We start from the raw sequence: 16,357 nt of genomic DNA, 5'->3' as shown, positions 1-16,357 counted from the left end.
TGGCCAGCTCCTCCCTCATAGATCCATATTTCTTTTTATTCAACAGAAGTACTGTCACTTCCGACAGTACCCTCTCCCTCTTAGATTGCAGATTGAAGCTTATTGTATTATGGTCACTACTTCCCAATGGCTCCTTCATTTCGAGGTCTCTGACCAATTCTGGTTCGTTACACAATACCAGATCCAGAATTGCCTTCTCTCTGGTCGGCTCCAGCACCAGCTGTTCTAAGAATCCATCTCTGAGGCACTCCACAAAGTCTCTTTCTTGAGGCCCAATACCATCCTGATTCTCCCAGTCTACCTGCATGTTAAAATCCCCCATAACAACTGTAGTGACATCTTTCCGACAGGCCAATTTCAGCTCCTGATTTAACTTACATCCGACATCTGCTGAGCTTTTCCAGCAACTTCTGTATCAGACAAGAAGTGCAGTCTAAATTTCTAGCTTCTCTACATTGTTTGTGGTCTTCTGTCTAAAAGCTTACATTCATCCACTAAACTGGTGCTGTTTAAATGCAGTAATCTTAAAGTACAGTCTATTTAAAGGGACAAAAAGGGCAAAGTTAAATGATTTGAAGAAAGACTATAACAAAAGAGGAAGTTTAGAAGAATATTAATACTATTAGAAGATTGGGACATATAAACTTCACAGTTTAAATTTTCAACCTGCAACCAAAATACCAATTTTTTTTTAAATGTAAAGGACACGTGCTTTGAGCCATGAAAGGCAAGAGAACATTCATTTTGACCTGAAAACAGTGAGGTACTTTCAACTTGGCCACATTTGCTGGGGTTGGGGGAAACCAATAGAAGCAGAAAAACCACCATTTCAATCATTAGAAAAGCAGGAAAACTCATATAAGCATTACATCAATACAATATCCCATGTAATACAATTCAAGCTTGAAAGAAGTAACACAGTACAGATTTGCTAGTTAACTGAATTAAATGCTTCATTGGAAGAATTTCATGCTGTTGCCAAAATGTAGAATTTAAAAGCTTGCAGATAAAGAAAATACTGCAAAATTTCAATACTAGAGTGTAAGAGTTTGAAGACACTTTAAGATTACTGCATTTAAACAGCACTGATTTAGTGGATGAATGCAAACTTTTAGACAAACGACCACAAACTAATGGAGAAGCTAGAAATTTAGAACAGCTTTACAAGAATAAGAATAAACAAACATAAAAAGAAGAAATAGATGAAAAAACACTTCCAAAAAAGATTCAATGTCAGAGGTGGGCAAAAAATGACATGGGATTTCACATAGTGGACATAACATTTCTTGAGATATAGAATTGTTTCAAAATTAATAATAAATCTAAGGATGACCAAATTAATGCACGATTTCTTTCAACAGCGAATGACATGAAAAATCATCAAAATACTAAAGAAGCCACAGATAGTTTTCACGATGTTTTAAAAAGCTTCTGGTAATTACTTCAGTCTGAGGACAAATAAAATTGTTGAACAAACAAGATTTAACAGAAAGTTTCAGCTTTCAGGCAAATCCATGAATAATTGAATTAATGATTAGGTGATATACCTCCTTTAGGAAAAAAAAATCTTAGCATTCTGAAGGGAATTTAGACAGTAAACTGAAATTAGTGAATCATACAACTCAGGTTTCATAGATTTTTATTTAAATCAATGGACGTCTTGTTAATTTTAAGGTTGATAAGGAAACAACTGTCACTCTCCTGGCCAATTAGATACCATAGCTGAAGAAACCGATGTTACGAGGATATAAGGTGAAAATCTAATTTTTGTGGAATGAATCCTAAAATTAAGGGCATGCTGCAAGTAACTGTGCAACACAAACAGCATATGGGGTGGCAGAGTGGCTCAGTGGTTAGCACTGCTGCCTCACAGCATGAGGGACCCAGGTTTGATTCCAACCTTGGGTGACAGTCTGTGTGGAGTTTGAATGTTCTCCCTGTGTTTACATGGGTTTCTTCCAGGTACTCTGGTTTCCTCACACAGTCCAAAGATGTGCAGGTTTGGTGGATGGCCATTCTAAATTGCCCTGTGATGTGCAGGGATGCATGGGCTAGGTGGATTAGCTGTGGGAATTGCAGGGATAGAGTGGTACTCTCTTCAGAGTGTCTGTGTGAACTTGATGGACTAAATGGCCTGCTTCCATACTGTAGGGATTCTATGAAAGTTGAAAATGTTTATGTCATTTGCAATCAACTCTTCTCACTTTTGAGCCAACATGTGTGACTTGGCCTCAATATTCTTGCATTAACAGAAGGAGTTTGACTAATTCCTTGAGAACATGTGGATCAAAAACAAACATGTTCAGACAACATGTCAGAATAGTTCATTGGATTTCCTAGACCCATACTGACATTGAGATGACCTATGTTGAAATAACAGAATTATTTCATGCTGTCAACAGGAAGTAGATTTTGCACACTGTTGAAATATTCCCATTCCTATCATCAGCAAAGAGCATTTCGATCGCTGAATTGTCAGTGCCAATGACAGAGGTGCTGCTAAGTGATCAACAATCTACAGTAATGCGACTGAAGATGTGAAAATGACTAGTTCACCAAAAAGAATGAAAGCATTCAACTTAATGAAGAAGCTGAAGAATGTAGATACATAAACAGATTGAAAGTAAAGATTTGCATGTATAAAATGGAAATGAGCTGCATAGAACTTCATGGATACCAAAACAATGTTCATAGATTCGGAATATAGTTTTAAAAAAAAGAAACACATGGCTTGAACATCCAAAAGTAAACGCCAGTTCAAACCATAAACAATTGGCTGATCCAGAAATCCAGGATACTGCAAGGAAAAAAGCATGTGTTGTAAAAGTGCAGTCATCTTCCATAATAAACACTTGTGAGATTAAAGAAATCCGTTTGTGATGTTACCATGCAATAAAATATACTCCCCTATATAAAACAAGCGCGTTTTCCCGGTAAGTCTTTCCAGCAGTTTATCTCTACCAGTGATAATAAAGCAACACACTAGACCCATCGGATAAACCAGAACGTACCTCAATCACAAGCCATGTGCCTTCTACAAGATGCAATGCAGAAACTCACCAAGGCTTCATCTACAACACTTCCAAATTGGCAATCTCTACTGCCTAGAACAACACAGGTACCAGATGAATGGAAGCACCTTCATCTTAAAGTTCCACTCCAAGCCACATACCATCCTGACATGGAACTATATCACTGTTCCTTCACAGTTGCTGGGTGAAAATCCTGGAAGCTACTTGCTAATGTCCCTGTATATGTACCTACTCTCCCATGGTTGAAGAAGGTGCTAACCACCACCTTCTCGGGGACAATGTGAGATAGTCAATAAAAGTTGCCTTAGTAGTAATATCCACGTGCCAGGAATTATAAAAAAACTGTTGAGTTATTCAAAATCATGAGGCTTCTAGAGACAGTCAATTGAAACAGTTCCCATTGACAGAAGAATCACAAAACAAGAGAATTCACTTTAAGATTTTGGGAGAAGAGCCAAAGCTAGCAAGTGGAAAAACAATGTTATGCGTTGTGCAATTACAATTTGGAACGTACTGTCTGAAAGGGAGACTGGGCAGATTCAATCAAGATTTTCAAATGGAGTTAGGTAATTATATGAAGGGGGAAAGAATTGCATGAAAATTGAGAAAAGGTAGGACCAGCTGAATTGTTCTTGCCTTTTGTGCTGTATCTTTTGATTCTATTATCAGTTTAAGTGAGCAGAGAATTAAATACTGATCAACACATCCTACAAGTTCCTCACTGCAAGCACTCAATCAGGAAATTCACTGAATAAATTTATTATAAAACCTTGGTGAGCTTAGGTGGATCATCATGACATTGAGGTGAATTTATTCTGCTCGTGATCTGTACTGCACTGTAAAAGAAAGACATTGAAAAGAAGCCTCACTGTGAATGGAGCTAAATATCAGAATTCCATTTTAAAGCAGACATAGCAGAGTAGACAGTAATGTCAAATTTTACAATCCTTGTCCTGACTAGACTGGCAGAATTTACTATATACAACATGGATCTATCTGATGGTTGCAGAACAGGTGGAACCCATGTTTTGACCATGTTTTTGAGTCCCATTGGAATTAAGTCACAATCAATTTGTTTTACTAGCTGCTGCGGTGTTCCAGCAGAGGGAATGCCAGCAAGGATTTCTTCTGCATTGCAGATGTCCTGCCTCTGAAGTTTTTTTGGCCAGTCAGAGGTTGACAGCTTTCCAGTACTGGCAATGCTACTAGGAACACATTAGGCCTCAGAATGAGGATCCTCACTGGAGCCCCCGAACACAGTGTAAAGGATTAATGAGTATATCTTCATTAGATAGGCTACATCATTGGGTATGGATGTAGCATCATATGACTTCTGGGCTTTGGTTCTCTCTCAAGGTGTTGTGTGAAGTCTTGTCTGATGCATTGTTAGCTTTTACCATGTTGAATAATAAGTAATGATGGCTGTTAAACAAGCCTTTTTTTTATTTGTTTATGGATTTTGGGCTTCACTGGTTGAACAGAATTTATTGCCATTTCTAATTGGTCTGAAGAAGATGGTACTGAGCTACCTTTTTGAACAGCTACAGTCCTTGTAGTATAGGAACAACCACAGTTCTGCTAGGAAGAGAGTTCTAGAATTTTGACCCAGTGATAATGATGATACAGGAATATAGTAATAAGTGAGGGTGGTATGTAGAACTTTCAGATAGTTTCTCTACTGCTCTTGTCCTCGTTGGTGATAGAGGTTACAGGTTTGGAAGGTGCTGTTGAAGAAGTCTTGGTGAGTTACTATGCTACCTTTGCCAGCAAAGCTCCCATAAATGAATAAAAAAAAACCTAACGATATTGGATAATTCAACAGTCCATCCTCCAATAGATTACTTGATTGCTGTGGCACCATTTCAAGGAATTGCAGTGTCTCCATGAAGTTTTTCAATTCATGGCATCTGCTAATAAGATGTGATTGGCTTTCATGAGTAAACAGAGTCAATGGCTTCACTTATGCAAGATGTGAATGAGATTTTGCAAAAATCACCAGCTGCAGCTTGGAAGGAACTGAATGCATAACATTTCAAATAACTCTGCGCATCCACACAGGCAGACACAATGAGCAAAGATGGATTCTAGATATGTAATGTGCATTTAAATTATTAACAGAAATACAAGAAGAAAATCATGTGTTTAAATTTCAATCCTTTAAGATGTATACATTTCAGGCCTGGATGTGTTATCTGTTGTGGTTTTCCTTCAGAATAATTAAATTTGGGATTCTCTGGGTTTCCAGACAAAGCTGTAGCCAAGTTTCTGCAGAGGTGAATCTTTGTAGGCGAAAATAAATGAGTGCCTCTCTCACTCAAAAACTAAAGAAAGACAGATATTGCTGGCAAAACTCAGCTGTTCTCAGAATTTCTTTCAATGAAGAGTCTCAAGTCTCGAAATGTTAACTCAGCTTTTTTCCCTCTCTCACAGTGCCTGGGTGGTGAGACAGAGTTCTATTCTTTTTCCTGGAGAACGATCCCTGTTTTATTCTGTTAGTTTCCAGACTGCCTTGTTTCTGGCTGGGTCTTGGAGTAATAAGATTTGTTATGTAAGCATATGATCAATATCTCTATTGCAGATACAAATGATTTGAAGGTAGAATCCATTACTGCACACTGGAAGATGAATAGTGGCTATTCACACCCCATTTATGGTAAACTGGTTTCTCTGCAGCTCCCTTTATTAAGTGATGAGGCCACAAGCACTACACCGGGGAGGACAATTCATTTTGAGTTTTGTTAAATACTCAGTCAATGGGTAATGTAAAATTCACAAAATGAGTTGGGAAGTAATATGTGTGATTTATACGTATTTTAATATCATTTAGTTTAGAGGTTGGATTGGAGCAAGTGGCATATGGTTTTGGTCTTTGTGTCTGAAATTAACTTGTAGGTATTTCTGTAGCCATTGTGATTTATTATTGAAAAAAGACTGAGAGATGGTTCTTGGAGCAAACGGGAATTTGTTTACATTGGGATAGTTGTTATGAGAAACGAAGTACACAGTTATGCTTTGAATTTAGAAGGTCAGCGATTGATAGTTTTTCCTTTTGATTATGGAAAACAACGGTAGCTTGAAATAAAGCTTTTGGATTTTGCAGAAGGATTAGCTGAAGTTAGATGCATAAAAAAAGCTGGATGTGTAAAATAATTGCTCCTAATGAAAGCAGGTGGCTCAAAACCTTTATGAAATGGATTACACAGTGTAATCAGTTTAGTCCAAAAGTTACAAACCAAGAATGTTTGGTTACAACCCTTAGGGTGTTATCTGAAACTGTTCAGTCTAAGGCCAGTTGTATGAATGCTCCAGTAAGGTGCAAAATTGAAGCCACAGTTAAATTAAACTCTATAGAATGCCCTCTCCAATATGAATACTGTAAAATACATCTTTTTTAGATTCATGAAATTGTATGTTACTGTGTGTTTTAAAATCTTTAAATTTAGTACAGTAAACAAAGAAATGATCCCTTCCACTGGACAGGAAATAGATAGGACAGAGTTATGTATGTAAACGCATGGAGTATCACAACAAAATCACGGAACTTGAAGCAGAAATTGGTCTAGGGGTATCTGACAGCATAGCACTGACAGAAATGTAGTTCAAGCCAGACAGGACTCAGTAATTTACAACCTGGGTAATAGGGTTTTTAGGAGAAAGATTGCTTAAAAAAGGAGGTCTAACAGTCTTGATCAAAGATAGTATCATTGCCTTGAATGAAATGCAATTCCTAAATTAGTATCTATATGGTTGGAGCTGAAAAATAGGAAAGGAGAAGTGACCTTGTTGAGTGTTTATCATAGATCTTCATATAGTGGGGAGGAAGTAGAAGACAGCATTTGTAGGCAGATTATGGAAATCTGCAGGTCAGATACTGTTGTGAAGGATAGTGAAGATTATAGTAAAAGATTAGTGAGGGATAGAATGGGGCCCGTAAGGAAGAAGCAGGGTAAGGCTCATTGAAGAAAAGGGCATGGCAGAGTTACTAAGTGAGTGTTTTGCTTCTATATTTACCAAATTAGAAAATGATGACAATGATCTAGGTGTGCAGCAACTAAGAAGTATAGTGATAGATCAAGAAGAGGTGCTAAAAAGGCTGACAGCACTGCAGGTGGCAAAGTCACCAGGCCCGGATGAGATGCAACTTAAATTGCTGAGAGGGATAAGGGAACAAATTGTGGAACCATTAAAATAAATTTTCCAAGCCTCTCTGAACACAGGATTAGTCCCAGGCGAGTGGAAGATTATAGATGTGACGCTATTGTTTAAGAAAGGGGCAAAGAATAATGCAGGAAATAACAAATCTGTCAGCTTGACATTAATAGTGGGAAAACCCATTGAGGCCATAATATGGGATAAGGTAAATATACACTTAGACAAAAATAAGCTAATGCTACACAGTGAACATGGCTATGTTAAGGGCAGAATTTGCCTGACAAATCTGATTGAGTTCTTTGATGAAGTGACACAGGTAGTGGACAAGGATAGGTCTGTGAATGTTGTATATTAGGACTTTCAGAAAGCATTTGAAATGGCACTGCATGGCAGGTTGGTTAGCAAATTATAAGTGTTTGTGATTAACCGGTCCTTGGCAGCATGAATTAATAGTTGGCTAAAAGATAGGAAACAGAGGATAAGTATGGATGGAAATTTCTCAATGAGTTGAGAGCAGTGTTCCCCAGGGAACCGTGTTCTGATTTGTATAAACGACTTAAAAATGCATGTTGAGGGCAAAATCTTTCAGTTTGCAGATCGCATTAAGCTCGGGAGAATAGTAGATTATGAGGGTGATGCTTAGCAACTTCAGAGGGACATTGACAAATTGGCCAGTTCACCTGTCAGATGAATGTCAATGCAATGAAATGTGAGGTACTGCATTTTGGCAGGAGAGAGTCAATACAGATTCAATGGTATGACTTTGAGGGGAGTACAGGAGCGGAGAGATCACGGGGTTCACAATCATAGTTCTTTGAAGATAGCCAGGTAAGTTGAAACAGTTGTTTAGAGGGCTTATTGGATCCTTGGATTTATAAGTATAATTATAGAATATAAAAGTGAGGAAGTGATGCTACATCTCTACAAATCATTGGTCAGACCACATTTGGAGTACATTGCATTTGGTTCTGGGCACCTTATTTAAGGAAGGATGTTAAAAAGCCCTGGAGAGGGTTAGGCTTAGGGTTAGGGTTAGAATTTACTAGAATGATACCAAGATTTTAGATTCAAGGAAATATTAGAGAAATTGCACTTATTCTCCTCAGAGCAGGAAGATTAAGAGGTGACCTTACTGGGGTGTTCAGAATTTTGAACAATTTTGGTAGGGTAAAGAAGGATATTCTGTTTCCATTAGTTGGTATGTCAGTAACTCGAGGTCACAATTTCAAGACTGTCAGCAACAGAGCTAGGAGTGAAATGAGGAGAAACGTCTTTAATCAGAGAGTTGTTAGGATTTGGAATGTGCTGCCTGGGACAATAGTGGAGGTGAATTCTGTAGGAGGTTTCAAAAAGACCTGCATATAATAGAAAGTGATGAACTTAAGAGGGTTACAGAGATAGAGCTGGAAAATAGGACCAGCTGGGTAGCCAGTACAGATACATGTATCTAAACGCCCCTTCTGCACTGTAAATTCTATGATCCTGTGATTTTATATGTAAATAGTTTGGTTTTCTATTTTATACTTTTTTTTATACAGAACATGTTTTGTTAAAGTAAAATCTGCTGCTTTGCATGCACGTGTTTTAAAACTAAATTTAATAAAACTAATTAAAACCAAACAAAATAAAAAAACTCTGCTAAACCAGATTTCAATCTAGGATCTGACTTGTCCAGAAGTAACTTAAAGGGCATGGCTAAGGTAATGATGAATTTATTGCATTTGTCCATAAAGAACAGAAGGCTTCAAATGTCACAGTAACTATGCGATAGTATAAAAATGAGATGTCATGCTTAGTATAGATAACATATTACTAACATCCAAGCAATTGAATTCTTTTTAAAAATGACTATTAAAACTGGACAAACATCTGGCCAAGTTGGGTTGTAAACTAAGATTGGCAGCTAGCGCAGCAAGTGAGCAAGGGATGGCCTACTGAAACTGGACTTCCAAAGGATTCTTGCTTTTAGTGACCTTCCTTTCCTCTCAGGAAATGTATCTGATCTATACTCAAATTAGCATCTCCGTGAAGGCCTTCTCTTGCTCACTTGCTGCGTTAGCCGTCAATCTTAGTTTGTAACCCAACTTGGGCAAACGTTTGTTCAAAGCACTGAAACTATCTCTTCTCCAGTTAAATATTCTCAAGAGATTTGTCTTTGTTCTTTTCCACAATTATAGTGTAATCGCCAGTTCCCAAATAAGCCCCCAATGAAACATGCTCCATTTCATTCCACACAACTAGTTCCACCATTGTATCCATCCTCATTTGACTGGAAACGTACTGAACAAAAAAGTTAGTCTGTCCACATTTTAAAAAAATATTTCCTCTCTCTACATTTTTCATTGCTATTTTCCAAGTTTGTCTTATAGTAATTGCTGTTCCTTATAATCACTATTCTAAAGTCCTTAGAATTGTTGCAATTTGCTCAAAATGTTTTCCTTTGACTTCTTCCCACAACCTAGTGGCCTAAAATATATAATGGAGCTGTAGCAGTATCGTTGATCAATTATGTCATCCTGCCCCCTTTATCTCTTGCCTTTCTTTCCTGGGCACATTTAAGGTAAGCATGTTAAGTGGCCAATTCTCCCCTTATTTGAGTCAGATCTCGACAACTGACATTATTTCATAATCCTATTATCCTCTGTAATTGTCATAGTAAAAGGTGGAGATATTGATATATGGAGAAATTGTCTTTGTAAAATTGGAAAGTGTGTCTCTCTGACAGAATTAGAAAGTTTACAGAAGTTATGAATATACTGCTGTACCAGCCAGATACAATCAGATGTATTCTGAAATCAAGGAAGGTAAGATTTAAGCCAGCTATAGAACTATCATCAAGCAAAGTGTATTTACCTGGAAGCAAAGGATCAAGGGCAAGTGAATAACATTTCTGCAAATATGAGTTTCCCTATTTTGTCATTTCAGAAGGCTAAAAACATCCTACCCAGAAAGAGAGAAGTCAAGTTACTAGTTCATAAAGTTGAGTTTATATCATCTCTGAAATCATTGCTAAATACAAGGATGTAGATTTCATCTAATCAATAGAATAGTTCTCTAAGGCTGTTAAATTCTCAGTTATCTAGGAACCCTAATCCTAAATTAATCTCACCTATTTATATCAATCACAGATACTGATCTCAAGCATAATTTTGAAACTGAATTACTGTGAAATAACTGACCTGCTTTTTAGCCTCCATTATTTATTTTATCACTTGACTCTATTCATTAATAATTTGCATAGCTAACTTTAACATTATTTAGAATTCTGCTGACAATGGGTTTAGGAAGAATAAATATTTTTAAATTCATGAGTTTGAACTCTGACTTTTCCTTGGATACTCAACAAAAAAATGATTAATTCAATTATGCAGTAGCTTGTGCAATTGCCGGAGAGAGTTGATAATGCAAAGGCTATGATCAAAACTAGTTGAAATATGTCTGTTCAGTGAGCAAAACATAGACATAATTAACTCCGAGGCATAGTGGAAATTTGAAGCAATTCCTTGATGAAAAGTTCAGTTGAAGCAGCTAAAGATTTATCTGGCACCCTTAATGAATACTCTATTCAGGGTATCCATCCCACTGTGTTTATAAAGATGTTCAGATTAAATTACTGTCATCACAATTTAACAATGGTATTAACTTGTTATTCTTAAGTAACCAAGCACTTCTTCTAAATTAGTTTGGAGAGAAATTTGATGAGTGTTCAATGTTCCTATAATAATATTACTCAGTATATTCCTGGGAACATACACCTAAATTTCATATTCCTATCATTCAATTAACATGTACATTCAGTTAGCAAAACATATAGGAAATCATAAATTGTACAATAATAACAGTTTAAATGTTTATTGTTACTTGCAGGAGGTGTTCACAATGGTGAATATGTATCGTGGCTCTACTGCTATGATCCGTTAATGGATGTGTGGGCCAGAAAACAGGATATGAACACCAAACGGGCTATTCATGTTCTGGCTGTAGTGAATGATCGTCTGTATGCCATTGGGGGAAACCATTTAAAAGGTGTGTTACTAATGAAAAGGTACTGGATTTAGAACAGATATTAAATATGGGATAGATCACCATATTAGAAGCCCATTTGTAGGTCAGGCAGTTTTATACAGAAATCAGACAATGTAAAGCTTATACCCATTGTTGTGGAGAAACAATAAACAAAAATAATTGAATTTAGCAAGCCATTCTCAAATGGACAGATTACATGATTTTGTAACTATACTAGAATATGAATCAGATTCAACGTAAAGCAAACATGACATAACTGGCAATTCATGATCATTATGAAATATGAATTATAAATAGAATTGTAGAGAATAAAGACTTTTCATGAGATTGTAAGAATTCATATCACTCCCCATTCAAATCTGGCACCACGTCCAATATCACAGGTTTTCCAACTTGGTCTCTTGTATATTAGATCTATTATTTTTCTCAATCAAATGTTATTTGCCCTTAAATCACCTGCAATAATAGTTTCCTTTTGTCCAAGTCCACTGGAAACAGTCATCACCCAAATGGCACAATCCTATGGAATCTCCTGTGCTAGGTTCATGATGGTATTTGATGACACAGATTCCCAGAGACACCTTTACTTAATCCTTTAATGAATGTTACTAAATGGTCTGCTCATCTCAAGCAAAACTAAAGCATAGGAATGGAATTAACAATCACTGCTCTACCCCCATCTTCAACTTTCTGTCCTTTTTAAATATACAGCTGCTTCTATATATGCCTTCAATGTTCTTCCCCTGTGACAGCACTTTTTGTCTGGTCACACAGTGTGTCTGTATGTTAACTTTCTTCTTGTTAGTAATGTTTCCAGGTTAAAGGTTGCCAGGACACAGAAAATCAATCCTTCTAGAATTGATATAGATTCATAACAGTCCTTTTCCAACACTTCAAAAAAATGCAGACTTACCACAAAGTCAAAGAAGTTATAAATTTTCCTTGTTGTCTTGCTTCTAGTCAAAGATTGGTACAAGGTTGAAATAGGTTGTAGTATATTTATGCTGTTATGATATCAGCTGTACTTTTGCATGTGACCAGATGATAAGATAAAGTAATGAGCTCTGGCTCAAAACTTATTCCTAGCTCTATATACTCATTAAGACAACAAACACATCGCATCTATAAACTTTACTTCTAGTTATGCTGATGTTACCATTGTGATTTTATGGCAATAATGAAAACTCTTTGTGTATATGCATTCTAATGGGGAAAAAAAAAACTACTGAAGCCCTTTCAGAGTTTCAAAATACCATGAAAACCCTATCTATCTGTTATATTGAACTTACAGAACTCCCATGACTGGTGGCACTGTGGCACCAGGTAGTCAGGTTCACTCACCTTTCTTTGGGTCTTCAAGCAACAATGTTTCCACTTACCTGTCAATGAAATTGGAGCTTATTTACAGATTAAAAACATTTGGGCATATTTTCCTCTGGTCAGGCAGTCATTATGTGGGTACAAATCCAAGTTGTGCATAGGAATCCCCATCACAGCACTCTCCAAAGGAATTGCCTGAGAAATTCAATTATGCCTAGACTCTTTAAAAGTCTTCATAAAAATCTGTCACATTAGATGTTTGAGATGAAACTAAATAAAATAGTTACTCAGGAAATGTTAGACTATTAAATACATAGTCTAACTCCTGAGTAACAATTAAATTGACACCATACTTACCGTACTCTCAAACTGCAGATCTTTTACACCCCAGGAATCTGATCTGACGTCCCTCAGCAACTCACCATCCAGACCTCTTGGGAACCCAAACCCCACAGAACTGAAACATGACCATTCCCATCATTCTCAACCACCCCATTCCCACTAGGATCTGATACCTTTCCCTCATCCTGCGACTTAAAACACAACTTACCTGGCACCCTAACCCCTACCCACCTGGAATCCAGCCTTTCTAACACACTAACATCAACCTTATCTCACGTACTTACTCTTGGACAGCAATTGTCGAAGTGTCTCTCAGAGCTTTTAACTGTCAGAATAAAGCAGCTGGCTGCTAGGAAAGGAGGGCACAGATTGCATTTCCCCAACAGTTCTGTACTTTGAAAGAACTGTCAGAATGGATGAATGTATTATGCACCAGACCTAGCACATTGCTAATATATCAATGAGATAGCCTAGAGCCTAACTTTTATCTTATTTAAAGGCAAGTATAAGATGTTGTGTTCCAGATATAATTTGATTGGTCATACTACTTCGCTTTATTCTTGTCCTTAAAATGCAAATAAAAAGAAGAAGAATTGGTCTAATTTCAACTCTATTGGAAAACATAACAGAATAATAAATTGTTTACCTTCTAAACAGCAACTGCTCCAATATAGTAAAATCTCATAAACATGCAATGTCAAAGTCAGTAAAACAGATTGTCTCACATGCGATTCTGGCAGCGGGAAGATAACCCAAGCTTTTAGCTGCAACAGATAGAGAGAGATAGAGTCATAGAGTCCTACAGCATGGAAACAGCTTTTTTGACCCAAACTGTCCATACCGACCAATATGTCTATCCACACTAATCCCATTCCCTGCACTGGGCCTATATCCTTCTAAATATTTCTTATTAATGTATTTGTCCAAATGCCTTTTAAATGCTGCTAATGAGGCAGTTTCCACAGCCAACTTCAAAACCCCAATAATGACTGAAAGCTAAACTAAACCATGGTTCTGTGGGAGCCTGACCCCATCCATTCATGCTGCTTCTATTGTTCCAACTTTTTAAAGTAAAAAACCCAAGGCCTCACAACCTGTTTACTCTGTTGGCTTGGAGGAGACAGTTTGGTACCTATGGCTCAAATCCTCTCTTCAAAAAAAAGGAAGAACTATACCTCTTAAAGCCATAGTTTCATCACAAATGCCCCTGCATTTATGAAGCAGTCTTGACTCAAATCTTCTTTCAGAAATGCAGAACTCCAGTCTTCTATAAAAAAAGGCCCAGGCACAGATTGACTCTAACTTCCCTTTCTCATTTCCTTGTTTCAACTGGTACTTTCCCTCTTCTTACCTTTGGGCCAGCTTTTCAGATCTTTCTCCATGCCAGAACTGAGGTGAACTAGCTTTTAAAGTAACAGGTAGAACCTGATGGCAGAATTCCTTCCACATCTCCATTGCTGTTAATTTTTTTGTAGGCATGGAATAAGGAGTCCACAAAAGCAAGTCCACATTAAACACCAAACTTTGTCAGCTCTATTGCAGGAGTGGGCATTTCAGAACTCCCAGAATTGTTGATGGGGTCAGGTCAGGTTTTGCAGGACATGTGGTATCAAGAAACCTTTGACAGGAAGGTTTAGAAGGTGTGTAGATGGTTTATGATATGTCATTTTAAATATTTATTCATTTGTTTAAGGTTTTCATACAGCTTTAAATATATTTTCAGTGCATTGATTGATTAGGCAATGACCTTAAAAGATAAAGAATCTTTAAGTGGGCCTGTGCTGAGCATGATTCCCAATGCATTTGAATCCTTTCTATCGTGGACAAAGTGCATTCCACAATGTGTGGAATCAAATTCTAATGTGCTTTGACTTTCACATTGATATGATGTCCTGGCATTCGCTGAACCTTGGGACTGAATCTTAACCATCAGATTTCAAACCCCTGGCTAAAAGGTCAACAAGAGGGAACTCGTGAGGGGAAATGCCTCTGCAGCAAGTCCTACCTCAGAGAGCTGCAGCAGCTCTCCAGAATATTGAGAAAGAAACATGTGGCACTGGATCAGGATTTAACTGAGTGTCCAAATGACAGATTCTGGGTGGGGATGGGGTTTGAGAGACCAATAAAGGAAGAGAAAACTGGGTTAGGTGGGAGGTAAAATCTTGATGGCCATCCAAAGGTTGCTGGAGCCCAATTATATAAGGATACACTTCACTCTTAGATAATCCCCCACCCTTGCTCATCATGAACCCACACAGGTAAACCAATCAAACTTGCTACTTGGTGTTTGCCTCTCCCATTACTGGTTATATTACAACAATTGCAGAATTCCCTCTGGCATTTGGGCCAACTCGCCTCACACCTGCTTCAGAGATAATTGAAGTCGTAAGTGGTATGTAAGCTGTCCAATTCTCCTGCCTTTAGACCTGCTGACTGAGTGTAAAATCCAGCTCTTAGTAATGATGATACTGCAAAGATTTGAAATGCAGATAAAATATAAAGACACGTATTTCAGTATTCACTTTGAAAACATTGACCTCCTTATATTTTCATGAAAATATCAGTCAAGGGCCATGGACGTTGATTTGAAGAACTCTTTAATTCATTGTAACAATTGAAGCAGGGTGAACAGATGACCTGACATCTGTTTTATCAGATAGCCTCAATGTGAATAATTTATGAGTTTGTCCAAATGGTCTCAACCCAATATGGGACTGTTTACACAAAACTAGCTTGTTTGATCGTGAGTTTTGTGAGTTGCAATAATTATTCCTTTCTTTGAAGTGATTTTTCAATGTCTGTGTTTATTTTAGCAAGGTATGAAGGTAATTAAAGGTCTTTTCAATAACAGAGTACTGGCTATGTTTCACTGACGGGTTTTATGAGATTGTAGGAAACAAGGGGCATGTTGTATGCTTGACTTTTGTTTCCCCATGATTATTTAAAAGACTTGCTAGTGTTATTACAGGCCTCATTTGTTCTTAATATGATAGTACTTGAAATTCGGGCATGGGGAATGCAATGGAAGATGTAGAGGGCACATGGTGTGTATGGATAGTGAATTGGGTGAGAATTGATGACTAAGGTGCACAATGACTAAGATAAAGAACATCCAGTATCACAGCAGATGGAGATAGCATTCTAAACCATCAACTCTCACATTCACTCACCTCTGGCATTCTTTGAGAGGTGGCTGGACATCTTCGATCTGTGACCACTTCCTCAGCATAAAAAATACGGTGAATGAGAATGGAAGTCTAATCTTAATGTAAGGAAAATTCAAAGCTCCTGAATGCTAACTGAAAATGAAATTATTGCCCTTTCATCACTATTAAAATACATGGCCTTCAAATCTGCTGCTCCCATGGTGCTCCATTTTCATTAGCCTCAATTGTTCAAGATCAAATCGATCCATTTCTGCTGCAATTAATCTATCTAGTTTATATCTTTATTAGTAGTCCATTCTGAATTAAGTTTCTTTCATT

The 16,357-nt window shown here is 37.3% G+C and overlaps 1 protein-coding gene across 2 annotated transcripts in view; it reads left to right on the top strand.

Moving 5' to 3' along the window:
- The window catches only part of klhl14 (kelch-like family member 14), a 157,252-nt gene that overhangs the window by 123,346 nt on the left and 17,549 nt on the right, over positions 1–16,357 (top strand). Inside the window, exon 7 of one of the 2 annotated variants that reach the window (XM_043688269.1) lies at positions 11,052–11,210. The exons of the other annotated variant lie outside the window; for it this stretch is intronic. Coding sequence (XP_043544204.1) covers positions 11,052–11,210 — 159 coding nt within the window. The remainder of the gene's footprint in view (positions 1–11,051; positions 11,211–16,357) is intronic. 2 annotated transcript variants of the gene reach the window in all.

This window comes from Chiloscyllium plagiosum, chromosome 4, assembly GCF_004010195.1.
Source record: "Chiloscyllium plagiosum isolate BGI_BamShark_2017 chromosome 4, ASM401019v2, whole genome shotgun sequence".
NCBI classification, from domain to species: Eukaryota; Metazoa; Chordata; class Chondrichthyes; order Orectolobiformes; family Hemiscylliidae; genus Chiloscyllium; species Chiloscyllium plagiosum.
Note: the sequence above shows the minus strand (reverse complement) of the source record. Positions and strands in the feature narration are given on the sequence as shown.